Here is an 18,425-nt window from a genome sequence, read left to right on the forward strand (position 1 = left end):
TTCTAAATAAACTGCCAAATCGCTGCGCGTGGCGCTGACGTTTGTAAAATAAATAATACACCGTTTAGAAATAAATTAATTAATGCAAACCGACACTTCTTTCAAACGTTTCTTGCCGTTGCTATTTTCACACCTGATGACGACCGTTTGTGTTATGGTCGAAACGTCGTGAGAATTTTTATTGTTTTATATATATTTTATTATTTTTTTGTTTCCCTTCAACGTGACTTTACCGAAAGAGCTAAGAATAAGAATATGACGTTTCGATTGCAACACAAGCAACCGTCATCAGGTATTAATAAATGAGAAAACATACCTAGTAAACTTCGAAATGTTATGAAATGCAACACAGAGAGTCGGCTAACACAATAGTTAACACTTGACCTGGTTTATTACGTTCTTCCAAACATTGCCTAATTTTGAATTTAAGTGTGAGTTGTGTGGAAATTCTCCATGTAGGATTATCTGAACTGGTTCTGGGCATCCCTTAGGTTGACTGAGCCTCAAATGAGTACCTGGTGCAGTGTGCAAACATTGAAAAATGGGGAGACAAAGGCGGCCAGGTGTGGTTCAGGCCATTCACCCCAGTGTGTGCCGTGTCGGCCTTCATAGGTGCTCGATAACAGCACTGGCCCCAACAGTCTGGTAAGGCTAAACGGAGGATATCTTTGTTTTTGTGTACATCTGTAATAAGAGCGCCATCTACTGTATTATTGTGGGGCGTACATTGTTTTTACAGTTACGGTTTATCTAGAGTAGGGATAATATCTGGGGTAAAGGTGATGGGGCGGATCCACCAGGGAATCCTCCTGAACGTTCCCGAAGGTTCCAGGAGGGGCGTGGCCAGAGGCGGGGCTTAGTCGCCGGGGAGCAAATATAAGCCGGGGGCGCAGCAACATGCGGGGTCGGTGTGTGAAGATCAAGAGGAGGTATCTGTCGCTGCTGCCCTGCCACCTCCAGCCGCTCCCCAGCGCGCCGTCAGCCAGTGGCTTGTTGGTGAGCGGGTGAGCGCCGCGGGGCAGCGCAGCCACCCGAGTGGTCAACATCCACAGAGAGAGAGGAACCGAAGCTGTACCGAAGAATTTATTAATAAATAAATTGAACTTTTACCATGTCGGAGCCACTCATTACACATCGACAGTTTTCAGTGTAGTAGACGCACTTATTACAACTCATAGGCGGCACCAGTCAGGAAACCTACCCAAGGTCAAACCACTTGGAATCATATTGGGATTGCTCCATTGAGATTACACAAAGTAATAATCGCACCCTACAAGTAGACCAATGCCCGATATACAGAGACAGCTGCTAATGGCGTTCCCCTTCAAACGGCTGAGAAGAGATGTGACGTAATATAAGGAACTTTCAGATGTTGAAGCATTTAAACGCCATATATAAGAAAAATAAAATTCGTATAGTATTGTCATAAAAACATTTATCAATACCCCAGTATTAATTACCACGTGATTATATTTGGAATGTCAAGTGTAATGGTGACTGGGATAAATAAATGTACTCCTTGTACCACATTCACACTTTTACACACGGGCACTTCTTTAAATCGGTGAAATAACCATCTTGAACAAAAGAGAACAGGCATACATACCCATTACATGTAGCTGTTTCTTGAAATCTCATTCACAGCGCTGCCCAAGGCAAAACGCTTTTAGCGTTACGATTGCTCACCAATTACCGTATTTTCCCGCATATAACCCGCGGGGTATACCACTTTTTACAAACAAAACAAGACCCTGCGGGGTATATGGAGGTGCGGGCTATCCCAAAAATATTTTACACGTGTGACTTGTCATGACTCGTTTACATTTTTTCATGGTAGGACTATCCACTATGCAACACTTACCTTTGACTAAAGCACTGCTGAATAAACCACTCACACTAAATTGCACGTTATTACGTTTTAAATGAATTGTTTGTACAATTAAACGACAATTTTTGAAGTGCGCACTGTTTACCGGCGACGAGAGAGCTGGGAGGAGAGAGAGGTGGGGGTTGGGGGGTGGGGCAGTTGGGGGGAGGTAGAGGTGTGGGGTTGGGGGGTGGGGCAGCTGGGAGGAGAGAGAGGGGTGGGGGGGCGAGGCGACGGCGTTACCGTAGTGCTGCTATTATCTGCGCAGTGCGCACTCTACCAGTGCTAAAACTGTACTTATCTACCAGTTATGTGTTATTTATTGGCTATTTACTTTTGTTACTTATTTACTGTTTTAAGTTCACTCGTTTACGGTTTGTTTTCTTTGTGCACGTTATGTTTTTAATGTTAACAATTGATAGTGGAATGTATTATAAATGTAAACTTCGTATTAATATGATGGAATTAAGCTGCGGTAACGACGTTAAATATATGAATGCATGCGGGGTATATGGCGGTGCGGGCTATCTGAAATTTGTTTTACACAAGATGCTATTTTTGCGGGGTATATGCGTCTGCGGGTTATATGCGTATGCGGGCTATATGCGGGAAAATACGGTAGTTTAACAGCACCCTCTAGGGTACTGAGTGTTCTGGCACAAGCAGTGCCAGAAGCGTATTTACACCTGTAAGATTTTACGTATTTATCCAGGAATGCCAGACTGAGTTGTGGAACCTTTTCTCAGGAGGGTCGCGCATTAGCTTTTTTTTCCCCAAATGTCTTCAGCCAGTTGGTGAGTGTTTATTATACATGTGGGAGAAAATCGGAGCACCGAGAGAAAACACAGAGAAAAAGCTTAACACGGAAATGTGTCGTTAAGCGTGCACCGGACACAATTAGTAAGGTGTCACGTAAACAAAACATACCAATGAGTTCCTAGTTCAGCAAACCAGTGTGTTGTAAATGTAGGTTTACTCTCCAACACACCAGTGTGCTAAACGAGTAAATAATTAGCATGTTTTGTTTACATGACACATACATTGGTGGTGGCGGGTTTAACGACATTCATATTTACGCCATGTAACCCATAAACATCTATGATGGATATGCGAAACAGATGGCGATTAATCTGTGCTGTACTGCCTTCTCCTGGCCAGCCAGGGTATGGCACCTCAACAACCACTGGAAGGGAGTTTCAACCGAGCCGAGCCTCCACAGGGATGGATTACAGGCACGCGCCTTTATCCAGAACAGGATGAGTCTGACGAATATATATTTTTAGGATGGTTCTAAGTCGGGGTAAGCGAATTGCAATAATATTTAAATGTTAGAGGAAATGCTTGCACCAGAAGAAAACCCACAGACCTGAGGAGCTAGCACTCAAAAGGTATTCAAAGATGTAAGAAATTCACTGCCATACTGCCATCCTGTGGCGGTACTGCTGTCTCCTGGCCAGTTTTTTTACAGGAAGACACAACGTACTCAATGGGCAATACCACTCATCTGCAGAAGTATATATACCCACTTGCACAAATGTATGTGTACTGTTAAGATCTTAAATTCAATATTGTTTTAATAGATTTCCTGAAATATTTTAATGTCATTCTCATTTGAGGTATAAAATAAAATTGCCATTTGATCATGACTGATAACTACGAGTGGTCTGTGGGAAGAGATACTCTACATTCAATTGGGTACATGTTAAACACTGTGCATTACATTGTCACCTTAATTGGTTTAAAACACTGCACTGTCTTCATTAAACAGACATTTGCAATAAAAGCTCGTAATTACGGAGAAAAACACCCAACCTACTTTTTAATAAGAACCTGATGAAACCTGCCAAGGAAAAAAATGCTCCTATAAAGGGTCTTAATGAGATGTAATGATAGTCCTTATTCACCTAAAGCAATAATCAAGAGAAAAATGGCACATTCCTTTGTGAGGGTCTATTTTAGCTTAATCTGCAATGCTACATCCTATTCATTTTTGAATCGGTCTACAAATCAAGGCTTCAACATCTGACCTTTAAATATAAAAATGATAAATAAGGCAGTTCTCACAATCCATCATTTGTACACAATATAATTTCTATACATCAGTTGGTGTGTGAAACATGTAAATTTGCTTACGTGTTCACCAATTAGCCTATTCAAGAAGTACACATTACTGACTAGCTTTGCAGAGCCATTTTTTTATTTTATGGGATCTCTTATTACGTGGCTAAGAGTAATGTGATTGGTTCTGTAATTCAAATATAAAACGAATGTAAAGTACACGAGATTATAAAAAATAACCCAATGCAGTGATCATCAATCCACAGGATTGCATTTAATATCTTTATTGACAGATTTGTCTTACATATGTTCAGATAAGGAGTATTTAACATTTTACTTGTTTATTCATTTAAGTGGCAAATAATATATTGCATATTTATATAAATATAACCACATTTGCATACAGACACAAAATGGAAATAACATAACCCTAACTACCACAACACATATACAGCATTAACTATGGTAAACACACAATACCAATGGCTTGCCGACTTGTAAAAATGCAATTTAATGTTAGACCTTTAGACCAAGTAAGAAATTCCATTGCCATTGTCACCTGAACAATGTAGGAGACATTATTACCTAAATGTGCATTCTCCTTGGCAATGACCATCTAATTTCCAAATAAGGAAATCCACATCTACAACCGGGATGCGATTTGATAGTCAGGGCTCTGCTTTCTGTGAAATCCTTTCATCCCCATGACTTCACTTTCAACCATCATACCCGAGGAGGGGGCTAATTATACACCCTCTGGATATCAAAGATTTTGTTCATACTTGAATGCTTAGGTTTGGGGCTGGCTGCAAAGTGGCCAGAAGATGGAAGGACAATTGAACGTTATGGCAGTACCCCGGCTCTCGGATAATGTCCGTGATGCAGTCATTTTTAGTCTGTTGATGGTCGGCGATGCGGCAATCGACTCATCTTGACGAGCTGTACACGATGCATCACTATGGTGCATACGAGCGTTCAGGGTTTCAGCGCAATCGTCCTTGCTGCGTTTCAACATCGCGGAGTAACACTGGTTTAGGATTGATTGGTACCCCAGTCACAGATTTAAGTACACCCCTGGAAAAAAAATGTCCCAGAAATTAAATATTTGATTGCCTCGGCCATTTTGTATTATTTGGTACCCTGGGGTACTGCCATAAGGATAAATTGATCATTGAATCCCTCGATGTCACCACCTCATGTGGTTTTGTTCCACAAGAAGCCAAACACTTATTATTGGTATTGGGCAAACATTTCAATGTATAATGACCCTCCTGAAAAAGTCTTGAGAAAAATCAGTGAGGCTTCCCAAGGTAAAATGCATGCCTGTATTATTAGTATTCGAAAGTGTATATAACAAATTGAGGCAATATTACCTGTTATGTGTGCAATTATATTTTGTTTTCTTTGGTTCTTTCGGTAAAGTCACGTAGAATGAGAATTTTATTTTATTCTCATTCTACGTGACTTTACCGAAAGAACCAAAGAAGATGAATCCTTGCAGTCACGAAAGCTTTAAATCGAAATTTATATTTTGTTATTTGTCAATCTAGTATTGGATGAAGGCCTCCGCATTCCGTGTCAGTCATGGAGATGGTTAGACTATATTTTCCCCCCAATGGAAAGTTGCCAAATCACACCTTGCCTAAATCCTCCGATGTTAGCCCATTTACGAATTATTTGAAATATCCTTTATGAGTAAGACGTGAAAATATTGTTCTGCGAGTGTATGTTATACAAATGTACAGGAGAGCAAAATCAGCCAATGAATAAACCTTACTACTTTTCAAATGCACATTGGTTAGAGTCCGTATTGCTTAAGCATGCGCAAAAAGACAAAAAAACTTCCTTGCCAAAAGACCTGCAGTACTACATTGGCTTAGTGAAGAAGCATCTTCACATACTGCTTACCTACCTGGTCTAATAGTTGACACTTCAAAGATTTTCAACCTTTGAACTGCACATAATGTAGGAACACTTGATATTATTTCAAAACATGACCGAGAAGTGAATCATGATATAAAACTAACAAGTGTTTAACAAATAACGTTTAAGCACTTGTAACTTCGCTTTAAAGGAGCATGTAAATAGCTATACCGAACTGGTAGACAAGGTCTTATGTTAAATAATGATGGGTATGTAATACTGCATGTCTGGCAAAATACTTTCAAACTCTGCAGTCATAGGATTCCACGGTGATTCAATGTAAACACAATCACACGTACTTCGGGATATGATTTCAAACAAAGCAGTTGCAAAAAACTAAACTGTTTTATATTTTGTTGATACCATTTCTGAAATCAGGAAAACAGTTGTAAAAATATTGTTTTGGGTGTGTGGATGTGTTAAACAAGAATGTGTATGAAGCAAAATCAGCCATTGAAAGAACTCAACTACTCCAAACGTTGAGTGAAGTTTTCTGGAAACACACCTTTACGGCCCATTAGGTCCTTGTATGCCATCCAATCAGATTCCTTGATTCCTGTGAGCCATCCTGCATCCTGTGGAAGGGGCAGAACACCCTGCTTTGGAAAAGTTCTTAAGATCACCTTCACCAGTGTACAGGGTTTGCTCGGTTAGGTTGAGCTTGAGGCGGCAATTAAGTATCACCCTGCTGTAATGTTCCGACTGTTAAAGTGAACTTAAAGATGAAAAGCAATAATTCTAAACAAGCAACGTACAGATGAAATGAAGAAGCCTTACTGCACAAAAGCGTTTGTTGTCGTGCAGTTGCTCTTTGTTGTGTCGGTGCATTCTCAAGGGACATATTGGAACGTCCCGGTACCTGTTCGTCGGCGTTTTCAAAGGACAACACGAGAACCACGTCTCCACGCAGCAGAGTCAGCTCGTCAGCATCCAGCGGAGTGTAGTCATGCTCGGCCTGCACCTTCATGCAGAAAGAACTGTCACAAGCAATATTCCATGCATAAAGTTGTAGTCCTCAATATAGTAAACTGTAATAAAGCTCTGCAACAAAACAATATAAAAAAAACTGCTGTAAAAAAATGCTATAACGATATAGTTTATACGGTTTCACCCATAAATTGTATTGTTTATTGGTAAAAAGAATAAACCATACATGAAGCAATGATTAATATGAGTATTAATACGCTCGTATTAAATGGGTTATTCACGTGTTAAATTAAATCAGGTGAGCATAACCAGTTATTTGTTGGAATAAGCACATTGTATCATCAGTTTTACAGAACCCACTGTTGAAGAAAATCAAACATGTTTTCAGACAAGTTACTTGCAAATATTTGAGGTATACAAATAGCAGCCTTGGTTAACACACATCTTATGGCTGTTCTAATAAATTGCACCTTGTACAAGAATCCAGGGGGCATGTCAGTGCTTTCTGATGACGTGTTAACATGCTTGCTTGCTTCAACCTCAGCCTCTCCATTGGTCACAAATGCCATGTCCAACTCTGGACCAGAGTCCACCGGCTGCACAAACACAAAATTCAGTTATCATTGTTTACATTATCATCCATGTGCACGATTCCACATTTCAATAATGTTATATAGTAATCTTAAAGAAATTTTTCATTTTGTTATGTGCAATGCGAGTACTTTATCATAAACAGCAAATAATAAAATACATTGGTGAGCCTTACAGTGGGGGTGCTGGCAGTGACTTCCACAATGGGAGTCTCCATAGGGATGGGAGCCATCTCAGCGGGAACGACATCCATTTCAGCGGGAACGACAGCACTTTCAGATTCTGGGCTCTTAACCAAAGGACCCATGGCTGCTTCCATTGTCTGATCAGATGTAACATACACAGAGTAAAAAGACCTTGAACTCCTCTTTTGACATTCCTTACTCGTGTATCTTGTCAGCTTGCTATACATAAGTGATCTTCACTATACATGGCCATGGTGTGAAATAGTAACTCGTATGAAATCATAAATGGATGCAATAAAGTAAAAAATAAACTGCTTAGTTGTATGAGCATAAAAATGGCATTTTTCTGTATTGTTTCCATTTATTTTTCCACCAGATTTAAATATATACTCTGCCTATTCTATGCCATAGAAGCCTAAATAATGACGAAAGCAGGTTTTTATAACCACTTTTAATGGATTAATTGTATGAGAAATATAAAATTTTAAATAGTAGCATTGGAGAAAAAATTATTGCACTTTAGAATACAGCAGTGATTATATATATGCTTCAAGATCTAAATATTTATTTAGACAGGAGGAATCCGATGAGCTATGAAGCTCTTTTTCAGATGTCCAGTATTGGTGGGTCAGCAAGTCTAAGTCACCTCTCACCAGTGTTAAGTTATTATTTTCATAGCAATGTAATACAAATCAATACCATATCTCACCTCACTAGTTTCATCCAAAGATGCAGGTTTCTGTGATTGACAAAATACATAATTTTAAAAACTTTTCACTTTAAAAATGCATTACTTCTATAACTAGAAATATTAAATGTTAGATATTTGTTTTAAATTTGATTTGAAGCTTTTATGACTGCAGGAATTACTCTTTGGTTATTTTGGTAAAGTCATGTAGAAATAAAATAAAATAAATAGAATACAACGTTTCGATTGCAACACAAGCAACCGTCATCAGGTATGAATGAATGAGAAAACAAACTTAGTAAACTTTGAAATGTTATGCAATGCAACACAGAGAGTCGGCTAACACAACAGTTAACACTTGACCTGGTTGATCACGTTCTTCCAAAGATTGCTAAATTTGAAGTTAAGTGTGAGTTGTGTGGAAATCGACCCCGTCGAGGTGGTTCAAACTTGATTTGAAGCTTTCGTGGCTGCAGGAATTACTCATTGGTTCTTTCGGTAAAGTCACGTCAAGTTCCAATTTCTCTCCTCCGGCCGCTATTATTAACATGCTAATTTATCTGCGCCCCCCCTCTCTCTCTATTTAATGTCTCGTCACAGAGTCGTTCTTTCCGTGTGTCTCTGTGTCTCTCTGTCTCTGTGTCTCTCTCTGTGTCTCTGTCTCTCCACCATGTGTGTCTTTCTCTCTCTATGTTTATCTCTCTCCGTCTCTCTTTCTGTGTATGTCTCTCTCCATGTCTGTGTTTGTCTCTTTTTAACACTTAACTTCAAATGTAGCAATCTTTGGAAGAACGTCATCAACCAGGTGAAGTGTTAACTGTTGTGGAAGCCGACTCTGTGTTGCATTGCATTACATTTCTAAGTTTACTGGGTTTGTTTTCTCATTCATTCATACGTGATGACAGTTGCTTGTGTTGCAATCTAAACGTCGTATTCCATTATTTATTTTATTTTATTTTCACGTGACTTTACCGAAAGAACCAAAGAGTAATTCCTGCAGTCACGAAAGCTTCAAATCAAGTTTGAACCACCTCTAAGGGGAGGATTTCCACAAAATTCACACAACTTCAAATTTAGCAATCTTTGGAAGAACGTAATAAACCAGGTAAAGTGTTAACTGTTGTGTTAACCGACTCTGTGTTGCATTGCATTACATTTCTAAGTTTACTAGGTTTGTTTTCTCAAACTTCCAATTTCTCTCTCTAAATTTTACCATGTTTGTCAAGTTTCAATTTCTCTCCTCCAGCCGCTCTCATTGACATTCTAATTTCTCAGCCCCCCCCCCACTCTCTATATAATGCCTCGTCATAGAGTCGTTGTTTCTCTGTGTCTCTGTGTGTGTCTCTCTCTGCTTGTGTGTCTCTCAATGTGTCTCTCCCCCATGTGTGTCTCTGTTTCTGTGAGATGGTGGAGAGTTTGGAATCTGATTGATTGCTTCTGTGGACAGGTGCCTTTTATACAGGTAACAAGCTGAGATTAGGAGCACTCCCTGTGTGCTCCTAATCTCAGCTCGTTACCTGTATAAAAGACACCTGGGAGCCAGAAATCTTTCTGATTGAGAGGGGGTCAAATACTTATTTCCCTCATTAAAATGCAAATCAATTTATAACATTTTTGACATGCGTTTTTCTGGATTTTTTAGTTGTTATTTTGTTTTAATTCGATAAGGTGACACATTTGCATTATCTTACCTGGCTTGTTTCTTCTGCTGTACTGACATTCTTTGAACAAAATAGGAAAAAATAAAGGCGTCATTAACATTACAGAGCTGAATGCCAATGCAGCATACTCGGAAAATAAACTTCTGATTGTGATAATTAAACATTGTGCAATCCTAAAACTCCAAACACACACACATACTAAAAGTTATTTTAGTGTTTTAAATAGTGAACAAAAATAATCCACAGGCTAAAAAGGGCATTACATAACTTTCTCATTATGATCAACTTCAGTTTTCAAATTATGGGAAAAACATATATAGCTATCATTTTAACACTTGATAAACAGTTCAAAAGGCAAAACTGCACATAAGGTCAACACAAGCACTGAGATACTTGAGAAAATAAATAAATGTAGTAGTGTTGTAAACAGTGTTTTATGCCCACATAAAGCATATGCAATGATCGGCTTAACATTTCGTTTAAGGACAGCACGCTTCCTTGATAATGTTCTCACCATACATTATCAGGTGTGAAGATTGTCAAACAAGTAAAGCCTCGAGTTAACTTGTAATCTGTATTATCGACTTATCCCAAATGCAAATAAAACATGACAAAGCAAAACAGAACTCAAATAAATGATAAATAAAACACAACCTGCTGGAAGCAGTAAAATCTGGTAATGTATATCTGAAAAGAAAGCTGAATGTAAAAAAGCCAAATTAAATCGCAGAAATTTTAAACATGAAAACATCCACTCATTTACAAAACGACTTATTACCCAGCTTTACTAAAATGACAATCTATGATTACTGGACCACTTAGAATTTGGTTAATGATTACACTTGCTCATTAAAGTCACATTCATTTGGTCTGTTCTTGGACCTACAGTACCTTTTCACAAGTGGTACAATTAAAGCAAAGAGGATTTACACCAAGGACCTACGTTGCTTTAACTGCCATGTGAATGCGTGTTTTTGTGGCTTTTCAAAATCACAATGTGAATTTCGCGATGGTGAATGTGGTTCTCTGAAATGTGCTTTTGTTAAAAAGTGCAATCATTAATTTTGGACCAGTATTCCCACTGTCAGTGTGATTTACAGAACAGGGTATGGAAATAAGACAAAAAAGACAGCAAAGGAATGAAAACGCACAATATTTTTTTTAGGGGAAAAATACACAGCTTATTTACAACTAGCCCTTTGTCCATCCAAGGACGGGTGTATTAGAGTAAATCTGAAACTTGCAAGCGAAAAGCAGACCGCGACGTGATATTCATTGCATTAATGCGTGTGCAATTTGTTAGGGCGCAGTGACACAGACCTATTTCATTTTAAGGTTATAATCCCTTGTTCATCATGACGTCCTTTTTACTTTGATGTCTCAATAGCGTTAAGGAGATCGCGTGACGTGAGGGTTCTGCCTTTGTATTGAGGGTTGTAAGTTGACGCCGAGGAGAGGGGAGGAGGCGCCTCGACCCCCATGTGGAGTGACATCAGCCGCTAATTATTATGAATGGGGGGGGGGGTGTCCATTTGGAGGACGTCACCTTATGATTATTAATGGTGGCTGTTCAATGTGGAGTGACGTCACCTGCTCATCATTATTAATGAGGGGGGAGGGTGCTGCATGTGGAGTTATGTCACCTGCTCATGATTATTAATGAGGGGGGGGGGGTCCATGTGGAGGACGTAACCTGATCATGATTATTAATGAGGGAGGCTGGTCGACGTGGAGTGACGTCACGAACGTTGCACACAGACATTCTTTGCTCATTATAGTAGGTAATACGAATGGGGGGGGTGTCCATTTGGAGGACGTCACCTGCTCATGAATATTAATGAGGGGGGCTGGTTGATGTAGAGTGATGTCACGAGCGTTAAGGACAGACATTCCTGGGTAATTATAGTAGGTATGGGTCAATACATTGGGAAAGTACAGGTACATATCTACTCTAAGGATGGCAAATGTATGCCCTTTAACAGTTCTGGATTGGGAACATTTTAGGGAAAGGATTTGCAAGTGCATTGCTGGATTGGTCAAGATATAAGTCCTACATCTTGGGTCCTGAAAAGGTACCTCAGCCTCCAGCCGCCCGTACAAACTCGCGAAGCGAAGGTCGGCAGCCTCATCTTCAGATAATTCGGAGTCGTTGGGTTGCCTGGCCTTAACCCCATCCTGGGCTGCTACACGTCTGTGTTCTGTGCTAGGCTGCGCTTTCCTTGTGAAAGTCACTGTGACATTTATTTGATGGTCAGGTTGTGCCTCTGCATCCTTTTTAGAAATATGTACATTTCCAGCATCTCTAGCAATAGTGTTGTCCTGCATGTAAGCTATCTCACTTTCACAAACAATTCCACAATCCTCTACCAGAGTTTCAAGAGCTTTATGGTTTAATTCAAATTGTGTTATTACCTCTTTCTCTTTGTCGTCTGATTTGAAGAGGAGCTCCTCATGTCTATCTTGCATATTGTCAATATTGTCTTCATGTTTCTGTCCAATTCTTCCCTTCATACTATGTCTACTATCCCAGTTATCTGTACTTGTCGTAGGTATTTTGGCATCTTTGCTTTTGGCATTATCACTTTTTGTGTATGAAACATCCGCCCGAGAACTTTCCCCAACAGCCTCTGACATACAATCAGGCACCGAATGCCCCTGCTCATTCACATTATCCTGATGGTATATTTTATCAGCTGTGCCAAATTCTGGGGTTGTGTCCACATCCTGGGTCCAGCTATTACTTACTAGGGTTTTTGAGGCAATGAAATCCTTACAGGACAAAGGATCCTCAAGAACTTTTTTTAAATCAGTGCTTAATTCCTGAAAATTATCCCCTCTGTTGGCAAATGCCTCATTCAACCAACTGTCCTGATCTGGAAAAAAGTTTAACATATCTAAATGTTTTTCATCAGTAACTTCTGTTGCATAAATATTATTAAGTGTCTCGCAACCTGACATCTCATCCTCTTGTTTCAGAGTACAAGCATTCTCACAAGCTATTCTGTTATCGGAAAATAAACGAATTGATGTGATACATTTTTTAAACTCAGAATCAATACTATAATCCTCAGATGCAATGGGGATGTGTGATTTTTCAACTTCGGATTGATTAACTGACACATCAGGATTACTTGCAACTCCCACAGCTGTCTCACATCTAGGTCCTATCAACTGTTCCTTATCTACATTTTGACCCGCATCAGTATGGAGCGGTGTACTCACAGCAATATGGGAATCCTTGTATTCCTCTTCTTCAGCTGCTGTTTCTGGCTCTGCCTCCTGTTGACTATTCTGTCTCCTGTGTTGATCAAAGCCCTCCTCATTTTCAGCACTCGGCTGAATAATGTCTAAAGTTTCAGCTGCAACCTCGTCAGCGGTATGCATGTGTTCTCTGTGATCATCATCGAACACTCCTTCATCTTTTACTGATTGTTTATCTCCATACTTGTTTGATGTTAAGCTGCTAGCCACATTGTATGCAGAGCACAGACTACCTACAACTCGACCTTCATCATTGGATTCCTTCTCTGAATGGTAATTTGTGTCATGAATCACTTCAAGAGACCATTCATTACCCTTACCATGCTCTTGATCTGACTCAACATTGGCACACACATCATCTGCTAACTGCAAAGCACCATGACGAGGCTCATCCAAATTATCTCCATCCTGTTCACAGCTTTCAGATTTATCAGGGGCAGATGACACACATTGACTCTCAAACTGCATAGCCTCACCACTCTGTTCGTCTAATTGTGCAGAAGCTACACTTCTCTCTCCTACATCTACATCTGCACAATCACTCTTCAGAGAAAACTCTGCACTGACACTGCCGTCATACGAGCCAAGGACGACTTTAAAAGGTTCGCTTTCCGAATTACACTGCTCATGTTGGACAAGTGAAACTTCAAGCTCCTCCTGTTTATCCCAACTCCAGCAAGCTTTTTCTTCGCTTTCACCTGCACTACCTGGCTGCTCATTGAATAAGTCATCCGTGAACATATAATTGCTGGTATGGCCTTGCACAGGCTCAGATTGCTGCGGAGGAAGATGGAGAGACAAAGAGACAGCAAATAGAAGATAAGGAAAATCCAAAACATAAAATAAGAATGTAAAAAAGAGCTTTTGTAAGTGAAATGTAAAAGAAATTAATATTTAAATACACAGCAATACTATAGTAACGGGGAATTGAAAGAATGTGTCTTTACAAATGTACCAGTTATTAAAGTGAAGGCTACAATAAATCATGGAGATAGATGCAAACTATTTTAATGCACACCAATAAACTGACAGAAAATAATCACAAAGACTAACCAACATGAAACTACTCTTGAGTATCAAAATCCATACTTACTGGCTGCGCTGGTTTAACAGGTTGCACTGGTATCACAGGCTCAACAGGAATCACAGGCTCAACCGGAATCACAGGTTCAACGGGCATCACAGGCTGAGGAGGAGGAGGTTGCACCTGCTGAGGACTTGCCTTTTGTGAAAAAAAAAACCAATACAGGTAATGCAATAGATATATATTTATACAGTTAAATCAGAGTTCAATAGTTGTACTTTAAAAAGACACAGGTGCTCGTCGCTGAACTTTACACACAACTCACCAAGTGCATACTAGTATCTTCAAACAATAACCACTTGTGAATTCCTGCATATCAGTACTTATTGCATCAGACCCAGAGACAATTGGTTGAGCCAATATCCAACAAGGATTTTAATTCCCGACCTTTCGATTGTGAGTCAATTGTAATGACTACAACGCTACTCAGCCAGCTATGGTAATGTAGTTGTCGGTAAATGGTTATGTCAACCATTCAAACCAAAGCATCAAAACTATCCATTTTTAAGCTGTCCTCTAACCTGACTGATTGAGCTTTACTGAATGTGTTATTCAGAACATTTTCTCCATTACTTTTTTTTCAATGTCTAACATGTTCACCTCACTATGCCTGGGTTTTGTAACTGTATGCTAAATACCAAAGTACTACGTAATTTATAGTGTAATACTTCTTCGACAATTACGTATTAAATAACTGAAATGTTATATAAATGTATAAAGTGTTGTATCAAGTGTTTTGTAACAAAACTATCCTCAAAACTTACCTCCCATGCAAGATCAAACAGTAACGTCTGGCAGCGTAGGGAAGAAACCACAAAAGCAATGGCGATATCTACAAAAACACATAATTATTTTGATCATCTTGGTGACGCAAACATTTTCATGAAAAAACATGTTTTACCTAGTATCTTTAAACAGTTGCTTATAGTTACCATTATTGCTATAAATGTTGCTTATATTTAAAATGACAACATATTACAAAATACAACATATTACTTTACCCAATTTTACGTTGTTTGCATAGGGGCCGCTATTTCATTTGACCAGCTTTGTTACTGCTTTGCAACCACTTCCAGTTGTGCTCCCTTGACAGCTGGATGAAGGCCTGAAGTCGTCACCCTCCCTCAAGGTCTCATTATGCAGCAATCCAACTCTCTCTTGTACATGAGTTCATCTCGGTTTATATCTCCAGATATAAACCTTTGTTTGGCATGTACAGTACTTTCCCTGAACTGCCATTCCGCCATCAGTTTGGACCATCATCTCTTCTCGCGATTTGTCCTGCTTTAGTCAACTTACTCTTCTTAACAGTAAAAAAAATTCCATATGTTTTCTGTAAATGGATATTACCTGAGGTGTTGTTTACACTCTGTGGCATTAGTTAATTTTTGGTAACATGTTAAGAGGCTGCAAATTAATAATTTACGTTATGGAAGAGACAGGTTGGTTAATTAGCACGTATAGTGGCGTAACGCGCGCAGGGTTGCAAACAGCGGATGCATTCACGCGCAGGGTTGCAAATAGCGAATGCATTCACGTGCGGGGTTTGCAAACAGCGGGTGCATTTCAAGGCGAGCAGGTGCAAGATCCACCAATTGAGATTCAATCAATTCTGGAACTGGCTAGCAAGATAATGCCCAACCCCGTACGCCTTACCCTCCAGTGCTTGTCTGAAGCTAGGGAAGCTTCCCGAGGAAATTCGTCCTTACAAGCTGCTAACGAGCAGCGGGTTGGGTTCCGGGAAACAGGGACCAAATGGTTGTTGGGTGATAGGGCGTAGCTTCACTGCCCCCAGGTCCCGGTGGGTACGTCCCCTAAACTAAATAAGCCTTGGCGAGGCCCCGTAGAAATTGTGGAGGTTAAGAGCCCACAAAGGGTACACATCCAGTTTGGTCGCAGGCGCTGCTTCGTGCATTCGTCGCGGCTTAAGCCTTTTTGTCCGCCTAATGGTGTCCCTTCATCTCCATTGCCTGAGGGCTGTGTGTCAGGTGCGCCCGACGAGCTGGGGCGTGTGTCCGTGGATGTGGTGCCTCAGCGGACTTCTTCTCCCGCAGAGCCCCAGTGCCTAGGGTCGGTGGAGCAACCGGTTACACCGCCGGGTTCGGGACCGCGTGAGGAGGTGCAACCGTCATCCGCTCCTTCTTCTCTGGCCGGACTGCCTTCTTCTTCTTCTCGGGAGGGGCTGCGCCCCTTGGGCCAGCTTCATCCCGCCCCGGGATCCCCCGAGAAGGCCTCCTTCACCCCGTCTGGGGGCCCGGCGACGAGGACCCGCTCCAAAACTACTCGTTTTAAGTGACCCTTGTTAGCAGACAAGCCTCCTCGACACCACGGCTGTGGTCTTACGCACGTGCCGGAGGGGTCATGGTTGACCCAAGCCCCTCTCGTGCCGTGGGTAGTGACTTGCTTGCGGGGGGGGTTGTGCTGCTGCCAGGGGGTAGTGTCGGCGCGTTCTTGGCGCGTTCGCAGCGCCCACATTCGTTGTTGGACCTTTCCCTGCGCGTTCGCGGCCGACGGGGTTCGTTTCCGTTGATGTCGCTGTTGTTTGTTGCGTACAGGGGGGTGCGGGGCAATATGCTGCCAGGCGGTCGCGGCGGCGCGTTTTTGGGCACGTTCGGTGTGCCTATATTTTCGACCAATTTATTTTGTTGGCGGGTTCTGGTCAAACCCCTTTTTGTTCAAAACTCTTTTCCTTTATATCCTCCCCTTTTGATTTTCACGATTACTGTACATACATTAAGGTCTCGGCATGTTAGACACACTGACTTGGGAAAAGTCGTCCACACATAGGCACTGGCCGTGCTCAATTGGCCACGCTTACAGCCCTTCCCCCTTTCCTTTCCACGGCTGAGTGGGATTGCTGCCGGGATGGCTGTGCGCGATCTTGTACTTCGGCCATTTCTGACTTAACGAGTACCGGGCTTACAGCCCTTCCCCTTCCCTTATCAGCTGGGTGGGATTACTGCGGGGATGCCTGCGTGTTAAGTGGGATGCCGCAGAAGTTCTTCTCCCTCCCTTTTGTAATTGGGGTAGTTTTACAGCCGGGTCAGCTGTGTTTTAAAAATGAGGGGGTAGTGTAGTGATGTCATTTATGTCACTACGGCAGTGGTTCTTAACCTTGTTGGAGGTACCGAACCCCACCAGTTTCATATGCGCATTCACCGAACCCCTCTTTAGTGAAAAATAAAATGTGATTTTTTTCAAATTCAAGACATAGATATGTTTTTTACTGGTACACAAAATGAGCCGTGCATGAACATTACCTTGTTCAAAGAATAAAACCAACACAATGCATAAACTCACAACAAATTACATACCTGGAAATCAATGTGACTTCTGCTGTTGCCTTTGAGAGATCAGTTCAGATATGCGTGGCTTCACCTTGGCAAGTGCCACTCTCATGTCATTTTCACAGCAAAGTCTGTTCCTTTTCTTCGTTTTTATGTCCAGCATCCTCGAAAAGGATTGCTCACAAAGATATGTTGTAACAAATGGTATAAAAAAATCCAGGGCTTTCTTAGCAATAACTGGATACTTGTTCATTTGTCGACACCAAAACGTTGAGAGCGTTGTTGTTCTGAAGAGTTGCTGTTGAACCTGGCTCTGCTGAATTTCAATGATTTCGTCGAGGAATTCATCATTGACATCTGCTGTTTCAACAGCAAACGTGAACGGCTGTCTCACCCATGCTGGATATGACTCTCTTGTAGGGAAATATCCGTCGAGAGACTTTGCAAGCTCATTTAAGTGCGTGGCAATTGTTTGCTTCAGTTCCGTGGATACAGAAATATCTCCGATTCCAGACACATCTTCGATCTTACTTGCACAGTCGTCCAGAAGCGGGAAGTTTGCGAAGTTATTGTTCTCTGTTCGTCGTTTCCATAACGGTAGCTTTTTTTGAAAAGCCTTCAGGTGTTCTTCCGCTTCCATGATATTGACTCCACCACCCTGCATCTGCTGATTGAGATGATTGAGAGCTGCGAATATATCAGCCATGTACGCTAAAATGAGAATGAACTCAGGATTTTTGAAGCAATCTGCATGGCAGTGTTGGTGCTCTTGCAAAAACAGGGCTAATTCCACACGCATGGCAAAAACACGATTCAGCACCTGTCCCCGGGATAACCACCGAATATTAGAATGGAGCAGAAGTACCTCAAATTCAGAGCCCATTTCTTTACAC

At 41.0% G+C, this 18,425-nt stretch overlaps 1 protein-coding gene across 3 annotated transcripts in view; it reads right to left on the minus strand.

Annotated features, from left to right (window-relative positions):
* Positions 1-4,186: 4,186 nt before the first annotated feature.
* LOC116947668 (amphiphysin-like) overlaps positions 4,187-18,425 on the minus strand; it is a 28,867-nt gene continuing 14,628 nt past the window's right edge. The window contains exons 13-21 of one of the 3 annotated variants that reach the window (XM_032963677.2): positions 15,010-15,036; positions 14,255-14,383; positions 13,123-13,938; positions 9,931-9,960; positions 8,261-8,290; positions 7,542-7,688; positions 7,246-7,371; positions 6,708-6,809; positions 4,187-6,423 (exon numbers count right to left, since the gene is read on the minus strand). In XM_032963677.2, the coding sequence (XP_032819568.1) occupies positions 6,316-6,423; positions 6,708-6,809; positions 7,246-7,371; positions 7,542-7,688; positions 8,261-8,290; positions 9,931-9,960; positions 13,123-13,938; positions 14,255-14,383; positions 15,010-15,036 (1,515 nt within the window). In that variant the 3' untranslated portion in view covers positions 4,187-6,315. Of the gene's footprint in view, positions 6,424-6,707; positions 6,810-7,245; positions 7,372-7,541; positions 7,689-8,260; positions 8,291-9,930; positions 9,961-12,312; positions 13,939-14,254; positions 14,384-15,009; positions 15,037-18,425 lie in introns of all 3 variants that reach the window. The other 2 variants (XM_032963669.2, XM_032963685.2) reach the window with 2 other exon arrangements.

The sequence above is a fragment of the Petromyzon marinus genome, chromosome 2 (genome assembly GCF_048934315.1).
Source record: "Petromyzon marinus isolate PM22_M1 ecotype Great Lakes invasive population chromosome 2, UKy_Petmar_22M1.pri1.0, whole genome shotgun sequence".
NCBI classification, from domain to species: domain Eukaryota; kingdom Metazoa; phylum Chordata; class Hyperoartia; order Petromyzontiformes; family Petromyzontidae; genus Petromyzon; species Petromyzon marinus.